At 42.9% G+C, this 15,092-nt stretch overlaps 1 protein-coding gene across 3 annotated transcripts in view; it reads left to right on the top strand.

Annotated features, from left to right (window-relative positions):
• Positions 1–15,092, top strand: part of LOC117759474 (zinc finger protein 609-like) — a 65,891-nt gene that overhangs the window by 38,221 nt on the left and 12,578 nt on the right. For all 3 annotated transcript variants that reach the window (XM_034581607.1, XM_034581608.1, XM_034581606.1), the window contains exon 3: positions 7,453–7,678. In XM_034581607.1, the coding sequence (XP_034437498.1) occupies positions 7,453–7,678 (226 nt within the window). The remainder of the gene's footprint in view (positions 1–7,452; positions 7,679–15,092) is intronic.

Below are 15,092 nucleotides of genomic sequence, written 5' to 3'. Positions count from 1 at the left end.
GCTACTTCCACGATGCCTTTTGTTTGTGGTGAAAAGAGAGTCACGTGATCTCTGCAGCTGAATTGATATGTTCCTTCCTGCCTCTGTCTGCTGCGCCCGGCTGCACCACCCCTCGCCTGAGTAATGCCGAGGACCCAATTCCCTGGACTTAACCCGCAGGTCATGTCTGAAAACAGCTTATGTGTTGTTTTCTTTCTTACCAATGCAGAGATATTAGCACGCTGTAAAAAAACAACGGCCAAACTGATTACTGAAACACCCTGATCCGAAATTATCGCATTCCACTCGGCCGTGTGTGGCGGAGGGAAAGATTTTGGATTCCTACTGCCTCTGCCTGTAGTTTGTGAGATAACGTAGTGTATGGATGGTTATTCTCTACTTGGCTATTTCACATTATCATCAATTATGAGAAAGGAAACTCTGGGCCTCTGATATTCCTTTTACATCCGTCTTAAATTTCTTTTATTATGGTCTTAAATTTAACTTGCCGAAACCTACAGAAACCCCGTTAAGATAAAATACAAGTGTGCTTTACATTATGACTAACTTGATTTTTATCCCCCACAGTTTGTCATTTATATGCATAGTGTAGACCCATAATATTAAGGAGTCGTACGGCAAACTACTTCTTTGTCAGACAGTAACTGCTCGGAGTGAGATCCCGGCTTCCTCGCTAACAGATTGTAGGTCATGGGTGAGCGAATTCATCACAGCTTTAGTTTCCTCTCTGTATTATTTATGTGTGGTTATGCTTTTCCTGAAAGCACAATTAGCAGCTCAAACTGAGAAGAGTTGCCTAGAAACGGAGTGCCTCTCCCAGCTGGCGGTCAACAGTAGATGTCAGGTGTTCCTGTTTGCGTTTTCTCTCTCGGTTTCTGCGATTATTCTGGGCTTCATAGAGAATGAAAGTGGTTTCAGTCAAGGAATGAGGCGATTTGTGCAGTGTTTGAAAACAAGCGAGTGGGCTTTCAGGACTTGAAAGGGATTAAAGTCATTTTCTATCCCTTTTTTTAATGTCTCTTGGTGGATTTTCATTTTTTTTTGTAATCAAATTAGAATAGACTAGTGCATTTGTTTTCAGTTTTGACTTAATGCTAATAACCGTGTTACTTCTATGCCCTCAATAACAGGACTCACTTTAAAAGCCATCCAGTGATGTGATTGTATAATGATTACTAGATTCTCAATTGTCTGGAGTGGTTATAATTTAAATGTTGTGCTTCTTAAATTCATTATGTGGCTTAAACAACATAGCAGAGATTACCAGTCTTTCTTCACTGGTTGTCAGTGGTCCTTGAAAGAAGCACCGACCACAGCCAGCTAGAAGTGTAATCTCCGCTGGCCCCCGACCTCAGTAACTCACCAAAGATATTAACAGGCTTTGCCCCTGGAGTCAAAAAGAATTACATATTGAAGCGGGAACACTGAACTTAGCCAACTAATAGCACTTCTGGAAGGATTCCCTTTTACTTAATAATGGACCTCTGTCAGGAAGAATTACATTTTCTCTTTTTTAAGGCCGGTGTTTTCTTTCTTCTGATGTTGAGAATTGGGTTGGGTTTCCCAGGCTTTATCTCTTTCGTCCAATCATTAAATAATCGTCCAGTTCCAGTTTATTCAATCATTTTCCTTCCAACTCTTCATACATGATTACATTTAGATTCAGGTTGCTATGTTGATTGCCAAACAATTCTCAGTGCATCGTTGTGGCTTCAACTTATGATGACCAGACTTTTTCCCTTTTAAACACATTTCCAACAGGGTAACAACTAATCAGTTCATATGTCCGGTTTTAACAATAAATAGATATTTTTACCACTTTCCTAGACCCCTAGATAAAGTCTTTCAAGGTCCCTTTTTTAATTCAATTCATAAATTGATAATTTACAAGTATTTTACCAGGCATGCTTGATTGCCTTCAAAGCAGCTTACGTGCATTAGCTTAACATTACATATGGATGTTGTAATGTATTATTTAGACTTCATGTTAGAGGTTGAGATGATGGAACCACATCTGGGGGCAGTCCTCGGTATGCGTTTCCTGACCTGATTTCAGGACCCTGCATTACTCCCAGCTAGTGTCAACTGAAGGTCTCAGCTTCGGTATAAAAGTAAATGCTGAATCCTCTCAGGCGTGAATATCTGTTCCGGAACATCGCTGTTACAGATTTCAAATCCAGTCTTTTAAGATAGAGCAGGATAAACAAACACGAGCAGAGTGTGTGCACAAAATCAAGGAAGCATGTGGTGAAACTGCTTATGGTGTTTATTTTACTACAGGGCACTAATACAGAAAAAGCACCAGAAAGAAAACGTGTGATTCCATGGTCTAGCAGTGATGCATATTGAACTGCGGTTGCAGACGACATTCTCCGTGACCTGGAAAAGCAGTCTCGTATCAACGGCTAAGCCATGACCGCAACATGCATCCATAATCCTGTGTTGAACAGGAGTTTGTGTATGGAAGTGATAGAAGTCTGCAGAAGGTCCATTGTTAGGAATGAGTATTGACTTTCTACCCTTTATACCATTTTGCAGACAGTATTATCCGTATTACACATAACAAGGTCACGGGATAATTGTGTTTTTCACCACTCAGTATTCCTACTGCATGACGGTGAACATATTCCACCAGACAAACAATCTGATCAGTTACAATTCATGACACAGTTCGGACAAATTATTTCATGAATTATTCCTCGATACAAAATGATTTAGTTTTGCACTAATTACAAAAAATAGACTTTTCTTATTTTATTATTTTTTTTTTGTTCAGTTAATAGTGTGGAATTTATTCATTATTTCTAGATTAATTTCCATTGGAAGAAATTGCTCAATTTAAGCCGCAGTTAATATTCATTACTCATCAATTTATTATCAGAAACTGAATTTTTCATTCATGCTTCAGTGTTTGTAGAAACATGTCACATTTTACATGTTTAGCCCATTTGCTGTCCTCTAAATTAATAACTAATGGATGTGCTTGCTTAGCATTTACAGACAAACTGCACCAATTGTTCGCTCTCTAGTTTATCTTGAATTTGTACCAAATTAAATGGTTATTTCCAGGAAAACTCTGAGGAGGTTATTTGAGAGATTAAGATTAAACGTTACCAACAAATCATCCGGATCATTGATGGTAACTTTGACTGTCATTTTTGCAATTTTAGCAATTTAATATCAAGTACATTTGTAATGGAGAAATAGCTATTTGTACATTTCAGTGGGTGTCAGAGTCAGTCAGTGTCAGGTTCACCGAAAAATGAAAATTCACTCTTTATCTACGCACCACTATGCTGATGGTGGGTGGGTGGGTGGGTGAAGTGTTTAAGTCCACAAAACACTTTTGGAGTCTCAGGGGTAAACAGCTTTGCAGCCAAATCCAATACAATTTAATCAACTGGTGATCAATGTTTCAAACGTAATAAAACAGACAATAAACATAACATGCCTCCATACTGCTCGTGTGGTGTCTTTGAGGTTTCCGGAAGCCCCGAGATTTATATTCGACTCGTAACGGAGTCATTTATACAAAGTCTGGGGTAAAATGAAAGACTCAGCTCAATTTGGTTGACTGCATTCAAGTCCAACGTCGCACACATGCTAAGCCACCAGGACAGGTGTCTCAGTATGACACTGCCGCGTAATCCTTTCCTAATCCTCGCCCAAGATCAGTGCTCAGTTCCCTAATCCCAACTCTAATAAACAAGTTAAAGCTGAAGTTAATGTGTCCAGTAAAAAGTGCAGCTTGTGTCCGTCTGCCAAGAGGGAGTTATTGTGTGATCGCTGGAAATCCAGACAGAGTTCCTCTTCCGTCAGCTCAGTGAAATAAGCTCAACACCAGTTAAAGATTCATAGGATTTTTTTTGCCAGCCAGTTAAACATTATTCTTGCCAGTGTGGCTTTCTGGAGGAGCTGGCACGGGGTTTGAGTTAAGAAAAGGTTTGCGTGACACTCGAGCATTGTGGTTTTGGAGGAGATTTCAAAATCCGTCTGCAAAGTCTCGCAAGCAGGGAAGAAATCTTGGAATTTGGCATCGACCGAGTGCTGGGTAGAGCCTTGTGTAATCGGACAAGTTGTGTAGCTCACTCACATGTGGTTTTTCCAAAACCCTGGACAAGACATCAGGCATTTCACTATGGAGGTTTGCATTCCGCAGCCCTGGAGTGCAGGCCCTTTTGTTCACTCATCCATTCACAGAACTTGGAAATGGAAATGAGTCGCATTGTTCTTGCACATTGTAAACTCGTCCCATTTCTGTTTTGATTCAAATCTAATTCGTTTATACCAGTACAGAGAAAATGGTTACTTTATTGTGGCTTGTCACTTTTGATTGTGACAGTTGCAACAAACTAATACCCTCGACTTTCAAGCTTCCCTGGTAACAACAAGATTTAAGTGGAAAATTAAAGTTAAAGCTCATCCAGGTACAGGAAACAGTGGAGTGAATTCTTCACTATCACCAGTATTCAGTTGGTGAGTCATGATTAACATAAATTCAGTGTTATTGAAAAGTGTTATTTTTCTCAGGTCATTTTAAATGATAGTTAGCTCATCACTAGGTTATAATAAGGTAGTTTGACTCTCAATTAACTAGCACTTAATCTGCAATAATATGTTGACTGATCTATTAGAATATCTTTGGCTTTTGGGCTGTGGGTTTGACAAAATGAGGCGTCAGGTGAACTTGATATTGGGAAAATACGTTGGACATTTTCAAAAATATAATTGTTGATAAAAATGCTCTCTAGATTTATCCATTATGAAAATAATCATGAGCTGCAGACCTAGTTTAGGCTCCAGACAGTTTCTATTGTGAAGGGTTTGATTGTTTGAATGAAAAAAAAAAAAAAAGGGAAAGCTAAAGGAGAGCGTTTTGAGTGGGTGGCGAGAAATGAGTTGTTTTCATGCGAGTTTTGTTGTTTGTGGTTGGTCAATAAAGGAAACTAAGCTGAAGGTCGCTGGATTTACAGTTTTTAGCAGAAGATGTGTGTTGTTAAATGTCCAACAGCAGCTCAAAAAACACAACAACCCTTAATGTTGCTGCCCATGAGCACTTAAAACACCTTGGTCTCTGGGTTTATTGATAAGTGGTATCCAGCCGCAGGCAGCCGAAAGTAGGAATTAAGTGAGTTTAATAATAAAAGCCTCCTAGCTTGTACCTAACAATGTAATAGAATAAATAGGTCATTGCCAGGCCATTACTGTGCCATTTAAGTTTGGTTCAGAAAAATACCCAAAATGTCAGTTTCCAAAATGTCAACACAATGACTCCGAGGAGTTCAGTCAATTTGGAGGAGGCTCTGCATGAACCTGTTTGCACCTTTTCAACGCGCGGCTGTCAGTCTGAGGCCGGGCTGGTTGTGTGGTCTTGTCTGCGACCCTCTGTGTCTCCATAAGGCCCAGGAACAGTGTGTGGTGACAGCTCGGCTGATTACCTGTCCTGTCTCATTCACTCAGCCGGCCTGCAGCTTGGCCGCATCATGCATCAGAAAGTGACAGACAGTGATTATGATGTCGTTAGGCCTGACTCTCCGTTGCTCTCTGCACACATTAATTTGCTCGTCCTCCGAGCACCGGGAGAAATGGGCTCATTTCAGTAAACCGTAAAAAGTCTTGAGCTAATATTGAATTTCATCAGGGACTAATGTTTGGTTTTCTCATGATTTATTTTTTATCAATCCTTATCAGTCAAATCTAATTATGAGGAGGAAACAAAGAATCATAAGTAAAGATTTTTATATTTTGCATGTACTAAGCTTATATGCTAAAAAGTCAGATTTCAAGCATGAAATCTGAAAACAGTGGATGGATTCTTCTCAAAAAAACATAATTTAAATTTAGCCGTAATGGATCATGGTGATTTGTGCATGTCAACACTTGTCAAACCCCCATCCCCCCCTCGATACACATCAACTCTACTGCCTACGATGGCTAAAGGCAAACATACTCAGAAACTAGCATTTATAGTTGTCAGTGGTTTGGCCAAACGCAGCGGGGCTTTGAGCTACATTCTAATGCTGCCATGGCAACAAGTTATTGCTAAGATGTGGATGTTAAGCAGATGTAATGTTCGCCATCTTAGTTTAGTAGGAAAGTATGGAAAATTGGAAAAATATTGCTAGTGAGACTGATTAGTAGTGCATGATTTGAAATATACATTACTGGACAAATTGAAAGTTGGGTTCATCATCTGGGAACCGTGAGTGTAAATTTTGATGTTGATATATTAATATTTTTAAATGTGAACTGCCGTTGATAAGGAGAAAAGTTCAGAGGACCAGTAAATTCCTTAGGATTTATCCCCTGGGGACCATAAACATAAACGGCACCAATAGATTTTAGTCTGAACCCAAGCGATGGACCAACCGACCGAGCAAGAGGCCAACGTATCCGTCCCTATACAAGGATCCAAATGAAGCCGTTACTGTGACATCTGCAGCGTTAAGCTCTTTTAATTCTCCACATCACACTTTGCAGCAGTAAGTAGATTAGAACAATTATTTAAAGGGTGTACACGCTTACAATCCAATGTGTCAATTGTTATTTTGTCTTCTAAGTCTAATTGGATCCAGTATTGGCAGCATATTCTCCAGCACCGAGTGGTTTATGCCCAATTAATAACTGTGTGGTGTTGGCTGCAGCGTGGCATTCCTCCCGCAGTTCAGTGCTAATGACTCAGAGTGCTTTATGTGGAATGCCTTGAATACAGAGCGTCCTGGTGTCACTGTGGCCCTTAAATCCCCATCAGTCTTCCTGCTTCTCTTTCCCACCTACACACTCTTCTACCTCCCGTCCTCTCTCGCACTTCTCCTCAGTTGCACTCATCATCCCCCTGCCTTCTTCCTGTCCTTTTAATTTTTCGTTTTCTAACGTAGTCCCGCCGTCTCTTCACTGCTGCCACAGTGTGTCAGAGCAGGTGGAATCAATTACTGACCCTCAGCAGCGCGCTCCCTGCCACAGCTAGCTCTTTAATTGAGGGAATTAATGAGTGATCAGTCTGTGAGATAATTTGGTGTCATGGATCTCGCTCGGCTGTGTGCGAGAGAAGAAGGCTGGGGGAGGGATTGTTTGAGCAACCCTGCATAACTAATTCTGTCCTTCCTCGGAGGTGGTCAAAGCGGTTCACGTGTCCCCAAACTACCTCCTCTGCCTGCTAATCGCCTTTCAGGTTGAGGACAGACAAAGTGGCGTATTACAACACTAACTGCAGCATCACCCTTTTCTGGTGGTTTAAAAACAGCTTCTACAGACCGCAGAAATACCAGAATGTCTTTCATGCGTTCAGCACCATTTTCACTTCCTCTCACTGTGGCATCCGTTGGCTGTATCTCAGCATCTGCTCTGTACATGTTTATACAGTGGTTCTGAAGTGTCTCATGTGTTTCTTCTCTCTCTCTCTCGCTCTCTCTCTCTCGCTCTCTCTCTCAACCCCCACTTCTTGCTTCACAGATGGAATCTCCTGTCTCCACGCCAGCCCCTCCCCCCCTCCACCTCCTGGCCGCAGTAGGCAACAGTGAGATTGCCTCGCCGTGTGAGCAGATAATGGTGCGAACACGCTCAGTGGCAGTGAACACATCCGATGTGGCCCTGGCTACCGAACCTGAGTGCCTGGGGCCCTGCGAGCCCGGTACCAGTGTCAATCTTGAAGGCATTGTGTGGCAGGAAACTGAGGACGGTAAGTGAAGTGGTTTTAAAAAGCTTTGCAGTGAAAATCTTCCCTGTAAAACAAGCCAGTCTTGTATTTTGATGGAAATGGAAAATATGAGATATTTTGTTTTTTTTGCTGTTACCTACCCAGTGTGGTTGCATTAAGATATCAACGACGTATTGGTTTTTCAAGGCTTTAATGAAGTCTCTGTAATTAAAAAAAAAAATCATCTTGCTGTCATTACTATACATATTTAGCCCATTAAAAGTAATTGGATATGCAGTGATTGCCTCAGGAGCTGGTGATGGTCCTAATGTGGGCTTTAACAGCACACATGCTGCATTATATTGCCAACAAGAACAGTTGTTGAAAGGAAAGTCTTTGGTGGCCTTGATTTGCTTTTTTGCCGGGGAGTCTGCAGACGGGAGTTTGTTGCACACAGATATCTGCTCTCAACAACAAGCCTCATAACACAAAGCCTTTTCTTTTTTGTAAGCCTGCCAGTTGGGAAAAGAGTTGGCTCCTCTCCTGCAGTGCAGTCCGAGTGAAATGTTCGGACCCTCTCGGGTTTCTTTTTTTACTCCCTTTGATCGAGAGCGCATTCAGCTTGCTTAATTTTAAGATGTATCACCGGCACCGTCGGGTTCTGCTGGGTCTGGAAAAACTGCCCTCGTTCTCTGTCGTGCATGTGAAATAATGCAAACACCTAATCTTCAAAGCAGCTCACGCTCAGTCGCTCCGCGGGCATGCTGAGTACAAATCGCCCACACATCCACAGTGCTGCTTGTTGGTTCACTTGGAGGAACTAAACAGAAAAGGTCCCTGCCTCATCAACATTCCCAAAGCACAGTCCCTGCCATTGAGTGCCCCCCCCGCTCTTTCTCTTTTTTTTTTTTTTGATTTTTGCTCAGCCCCGGGCTGTGTCTGATTCACCCCTGTCCTCCTCTCTATTGCAGCTCTTTTCTGTTACCAAGCATCCAGCCAGCCACCCCCTTGACTCTGTTTCCAAGCAAACTGGGAGAGAGTGAGTGCAAGGCAAAGGGTTGGGGCAGGGGGGAGGGGGGGATCGACAGGGCTGCTTCTGTTAGTGACATAAACATGGCTCAGCGCCAGCACCAGTACTGTGTTTGTGCTCCCTCATTCTCTGCCTCCCACAGAGTGATTGACCCTCCCCCTCGCCCTGCCCCCTTCCCTTTCACAGTCCAAGTCTGTCCTTTGCCTGCACTCACTCTCTCAAAGCTGCTATTTTGGCTGAAAGAGGTAGTGGTTTGGCCTGATGGGGCTGTGTTTTCTCCTGATTCTACTCTATCTGGCTCAGTGGGGAGGAGGCTGGTGGGAGCTTTTGAGTGGTTTTAAGAGCGGCGTGGTGGAGAGGGAAGGTAGCAGTGTGTTTTGCGGTTGGGGGGGGGGGGTGCGCTCTCTGCAGGTGTAACTCACAGGTTGTTATGGCCATCAGGGCTGTAAAGACCAGCAGGGTCTCCTGAATCCAACTTCCTTTGCTCTCTTTGAAGCCTGGTTTCCATCCGAGACGAAACATGTATCAGCCACTCACAAAAACAGGCGATAAAAGGTGAAGAGATCTATCTGATAACAGCAGCTATGAAGTGGCCCTCAGGTGACTGTAGTGTTTTTCTGAGAGATGTGGTCTGTAATGAATTTATTATGCTTTTGGAAGAGCTTGTTAATTGTTGACAGAATCGATTTTGTGTTTAAAGACTGAAGTTACACCCAGAATACAACATTTTAGTTTTAAAACTTATCACTGTTAAAAACCTGCCATCCACACTGCTCTGCAGTTTTTGAGCGCCTAGCACAGAATCGTTTTTGAAACACTGCTGGCCCCGTTTTAGTTTGACAGTTCTAGGAAAAACTGAAGACGATGGAAAAACATCGCCAACACTCAGAAATGCCTCTGATACTGGCATCAAATAGTCGTACATAAGTTTCAAACAAAAACTCTTTTCCTTCTTCACCGCTGTAGAACTGCAGTTGCCCTGTACTGCCACTGGCAAGTGCTGTCTTTAGAGCAGCGAAGAAGAAGTGATGTCTGTTAGTGAAGCATTAGTCAGAGTTGTCAGCAATTTGACAATATTTCATGCTGGAAAGTCCCACAACATTGACAAAGACTGTCAAACTAGATTATACATTCTAGTATTTGTTCTTCAAAGGGTTTAGCCTGAGCCAGCTCATACAAAAATTACAGCAATCATCACTTCCATACAAGGTTAATTACATACAGTTAATATATTTTATGATTTGTGATCGACCGATACACAACCCAGGTGTTGGAATAGGTTTGTTTTAAATCTGAAACGTAGATGCAGCCTGAGACTGCTGTGGCGGAAATGTGTGTTTCTTTGCTTATGCAATTGTCACACATCTGTTTAGCTGGAGATATTTATAAGTAAATCTGGACTGAGAGGTTCTAAAGAGGCATTTCTCAATAACCTCTGTTGTATTAGATTTTGCACACAACATTAAACAACACAAAGATGTGCATTCCTTCTACATCATTTTAATGGTACAATCCCCTAACAACCCACTGGCTGGTGTTCAAAATGAAAGAGACCCAGATGCTGCTCACATCAAACTGCACTGCCATTCTGTTGTTTTTCCCTAAGAGACCTGCGAGAGCAGACTTCTCTCATTGTGGGGCAACGGAACAAATGAGAACCAAATGAGGAAATCAAGCAAACCCAGGCAGAGTACCAGGGAAGAGCAACAAACAGAGGCCCCAAAGACATAGCAGAGGCATCCTGATTAGCAGTGAAGTAGAGCAGTCCCCCACTTCTCTGCATGACAAGTCTCATATAGAGCTGTTTAGGCATGCACTGCATGTGTGCACGTTTCATTTAGCATGCCAACCAACAGCTGCTTCATCACCTCCGCCTCTCTGGCCTTGTGGGAGTAAATGAACAACAGGCTCCCAGTAATTGTCTGTGCCTCACCCAACTCACCGAGTGCCATGAAAGAAACAGATGAGGAGGAAGCAGGCGACACCTAACAAAACACGATCACAGGAGCTGCACCTTTGTTCCGAGCTGAATCCTGACTGACGGGGCCACATAAATTTTTCACCCTGTGTAATCTGAGCACACACGTAGCAGCCCCTTTACTCCAATCTTCCAAGATTTAATTGGCAGCCTGGATTTACATGTGGATTGTTGAATGAACCAAATAGCCCAGACTGTTTGACATTTGATGCAGAAAAACTGGAAAATAGAAGCTGAGGCAAAGTGAGTCCATGTCAGTCAGTCAGTCTGGGAGTGAGTAGAGTGTAGACAGAAGCGGGGGGGGGGTGAAGAGCCATGGTATTTTAAGGCCCGGCACTGACACAAATCCCCTCAGCGTAGACACGGCAGTGGCAGCTCCCAGGGTCGTGTTGGCAGAGCGATGGGCCAACCCCTCCCAGGCTTAGCATGCTGATACCTCCAAATGTCATCTCTAAAATGCTGGTGAAGTTTGTTGCTCTTGAAACACAGCCCGGAACGCCTTGGCTCCTGTTCCAGGGTAGAGGGAGCACAGAGGGGGCCCCTTTGGCCAAGCACTACTCCACGCTCCATGCCAGTGCGCTCACCCCCCCAGCCTCTCACACACCGACCCTCCTGCACACAGCAGGCTATTCCCAGAGCGGGTCCCACAGCTTCTTAAGCTCCATAATAGATAAATAATGCAGGCTGTTTGTGATAAATGTTTGTCTCATGGATTATTGATGCAACACATATTACATCATTGTAGCATCGCAAGAGTGGGCTTTAGCACAGGAGTAAAAAGCTGACTAGAACAGAGGTCAGTGTGAAACGGATATTCCTGTATAAACATTTGAGAGATGTTATTTTTTTCTTTATTTCTCCAAGCCTGTCAGGGAATTGAGGAGGGGGGATATTGGATGAAAAGAGCCCTTGGCTCTGTAGCTCACTTGCCAGTCATGCTTGCTTGCTCTTTTGGAGACCACCTGTCAGTGGCCTCATGGAAATGTTTTTACAAAGGCGAGTGGTGGCTGCTCTCTGTGAACTCTCTGTAGAAACTGCCCTTGAAATAAGAGCGAGTATTGTCAGGGGGCCTGTAGTGGAAAAAAAAAGAGAAAGAAGTTGAAGTGAAAAATCAATCACAAAGGACTAACTTCTGTTAACTGTAGAGGACACTAAAAGAAGAACAAAAAGAGACAACCTCCCACTCTGTTGATTTTTCATTTACCAGTTCCTTAGCCATGTTAACTTTCCACTCGACCAAGCTTGTGAGAGTGGAAGTGAAGATGTATTCACAAACGTGCCTAAATATGTGGTGGACATTAAGATAGAGATGACTCACCACCACTTGTGGGAGGAGACTTGTCATGTTACTCACAAATATAGTCCCCGGGTGGCGTTACCAAGATGGCACCTAAGTGAATCAAATCTCTTAACGGACACTTGGTTCCCTTTCTTATTGGCGGAAAACTGCATTTTTCCGTAGCACTTTAATGCTCTTGAAACATAAATCATATGCCTGGAGGACCTGTAAGCTTTGCTAGTGGTTGTCACAAGGTATCATGTTTGCTATATAAACGTCAACAAGCGCTTGAGTAATGCGCCTTTGGCAGACTTGTCTCATAACCATAGCACCATCTCCTTTAAGGGAAAAACACCAGAGGGCCTGTTTTAACAGAGATTGCGGATTTACCTAAGTGACATTTGAGGAAACTGCTCCTTGCCTCACTACACTTTATTTACAACATTAAAGGGATGTAAAGAAGGTAGAGACGTCAAATATTTATTTTTAGGCTGCTGCATGCGTGGCTGCTGCTTTGTGATCTTCTCCCACTGTAAGAGTAAACATGTAGTGATTCTGTGGAGGGAGACACTGCTGCATGCGGCTGATAATGCTGCGTGGATGTGGAAGGCATACTAATGCTCCCTTCCTTTGCCTCTTGGTGGTATGAGAGAATTGACCTTCTCACAGGCTGTTATTCTTGTCAGTGAGAGTGACTTCGCACTTTTTACCTCTAGTGAACTGGGATGCAGCCTGAACTTTTCAGATAGGGCTCCCTTGAATGCGCTAAAATTTGAAATGAAATCATCAATCATAGCCCTGTCTTGTTTTCTGGTACATTCACTGTACTGTATTGCCACGATAGGGCATGTTTATGATGTTTATTTCTTTGCTTAATCTTTGTGCAACTATTTAAAATTCAAAAAGTGCTTAATTTGAAAAGTGTGTTGCTGGGCTGCAACACATTGATATTTCGTTAAACTCTATTTGCAGAGCTGTGCAGGGAGCTAAACAACAAATTCATGATGGAGACTAGAAAGCTAAATAAGGTGAAACATACTTATCATTCCACCAGAATCTGTGTGTTTCCAGCAGAGACACATAGAAGTAGGAGTTTCTCAGGTTGGCTAGCTCTAACTAGCAGCACTACGGCTGCAGCCATACTAATACATTTTTATTTTAAAACAGCAAACTAAAACAATCTCTGAGCTTTTTAGGTTTGTATCAGTTATATTACATACGCATACTAACAAACTTGAAAATGAATATCACATGACCATACACATGCACTGGGCGTGTGTGTGTGTGTTTGTGTGCCAGTTTGAACAGGAAGTAGATTTTCCACAGTTGCAGTGGGTTGCCTTATCACAGAACACGAAAAAAAAACTAGGAAGGGCTTCTTTTTTTTTTAACCGACAACGAGGTAGAACTGTTGCGAAAATAGCTCTGCCCCTCCTACGACAATGAAGTTTGTAGTAGAGTTTTCAACTAAAAAGCCATCGACCACGTTTTCAACTCGGACCTCTCTTGTATTTTTTTTAGTTTTTTTGCAGAATTTGAGAATGTAACCATCCTTAAAATCTAATTAGTTGTTGATAAATCTAATGTTGAAAAAACTCAGCTCTTCAATTTAAGATTTACTATTACATGCAAATGAACAAAGGGCTTAAAATACCACAAATACTAGATTCCACTCCACAACCACTCCAGTGCTATTAGCGGCGCATACAGTTTGCACTAAATTCCTGTCGGCTCAGGACTTAAGATAAGGTCAGTCAGCACACTGACATAACGGGACAAGCTCGGCTTCGTTTTATGCACCAAGAGTGCGGAAACCCTCTTAAAATGGACTGTTGGAAACATGCTCAGACACTTGAATGCTCAAACGCTTCGTTTATCAAAGTTACAGTTATTGCTTGTGGCAGCACCCGGCTATCTTTTATCTTCTCCCCATAATGAATACTGACACTATTTTTCTCATTGTTCTCACTTTCTTGTCCACATGCAACCTTGATGAGTGGGTGCTGTTAGTGCAGAGAAAATGGGATGAGGACAGAACTGCTTTCCATCAGGATACGAGAGGGGGGGGTGTAAAATCTGTCAATAATTACATTAGTATCTGACTGTGTACAAAAGATGATAATGGCAAGCGCTGGTAATCGTTCATGTAATTATTTTTTCCTGGCCCTCGCCTTGTTTAACTTCCCACTCGTTAAATGTTAAAAGACAAATAGAAACCCTTTAATTTGATATTTGTGGGGAACAGCGTATTCTGTCACGCTCAATCATTACACAGAAGTGATCTCCCGTTTGCAAAGACAACAAAGGCATTTTGACAAGGTCAGTCAGTGAAAATGCCATTAACCCCGCTGAATGCATGTTGAGCTGGAGCAGAGCAGAGGTCAGCCAGTGAACCCACGGCCCCGCACCAGCAGCAGCAGAGAGCTTGATATTTTGGCCCCTCTGCAACCTAATGAAATGGGTTCACGTGGGAGGAGGGGGGAGTTTCAGAGCTGAAGGGAGCAGTCATCCATGCAGCCGACAACCTACTCCTGACTTCATTTTACCCCCTTGCATTACCCTCTTGTTCGAGTAATCCTACACAAGTGCGCGGAGGAGTTGTGCGCCGAAGGAAAGTTGCCGTTTGTTGTTCGACAGCACTGAAAGGAAACGAGTGGTGAAATTACAGGCCAATTCCTCTCATTAATGTGAGCTTCACTCAGCTGTCCTGTGTGACCCTAATAAGGCTGTCACAAAGGGGAGATTGGGTGGGTGGGGGGGGGGGGGGGGGGGGGGGGTGCACGGCGCAGGGAACTGGGTTTGCTCCAAATCACTCCGACCTCTTTCCTTCACCTCACAGCAACCCTCCTCTGGCGAACAAATCCCAAATGAGCCGCACTTCCAAAGAGCAAGTTTTTATTTTCTGACCGTTGAACCGGAGTCTGTTTCTTCTCCTGAAACCGATCCAGTGAGTAAAGAGAGAAATCGTGTCTCTCAAACAAAACAAAAACAAAACATGTAGCTCCCTGTGCATAAACAAATGAGCATGAATGGAAAGTCGTCTCAGTTTCTTGTGTAATTTCCTCTCCACCACAGGGAAATTTGTTTGGGTTATTTTGTCAAGGGCTTTCCATGTTTAGACTGACTTGACTTTGACATCTTTGTTCCGACAGCTTGAAAATCTTTCCTC

This window comes from Hippoglossus hippoglossus, chromosome 3 (genome assembly GCF_009819705.1).
Source record: "Hippoglossus hippoglossus isolate fHipHip1 chromosome 3, fHipHip1.pri, whole genome shotgun sequence".
Taxonomy (NCBI): Eukaryota; Metazoa; Chordata; class Actinopteri; order Pleuronectiformes; family Pleuronectidae; genus Hippoglossus; species Hippoglossus hippoglossus.
This window is presented reverse-complemented; position numbering and strand designations above follow the sequence as displayed.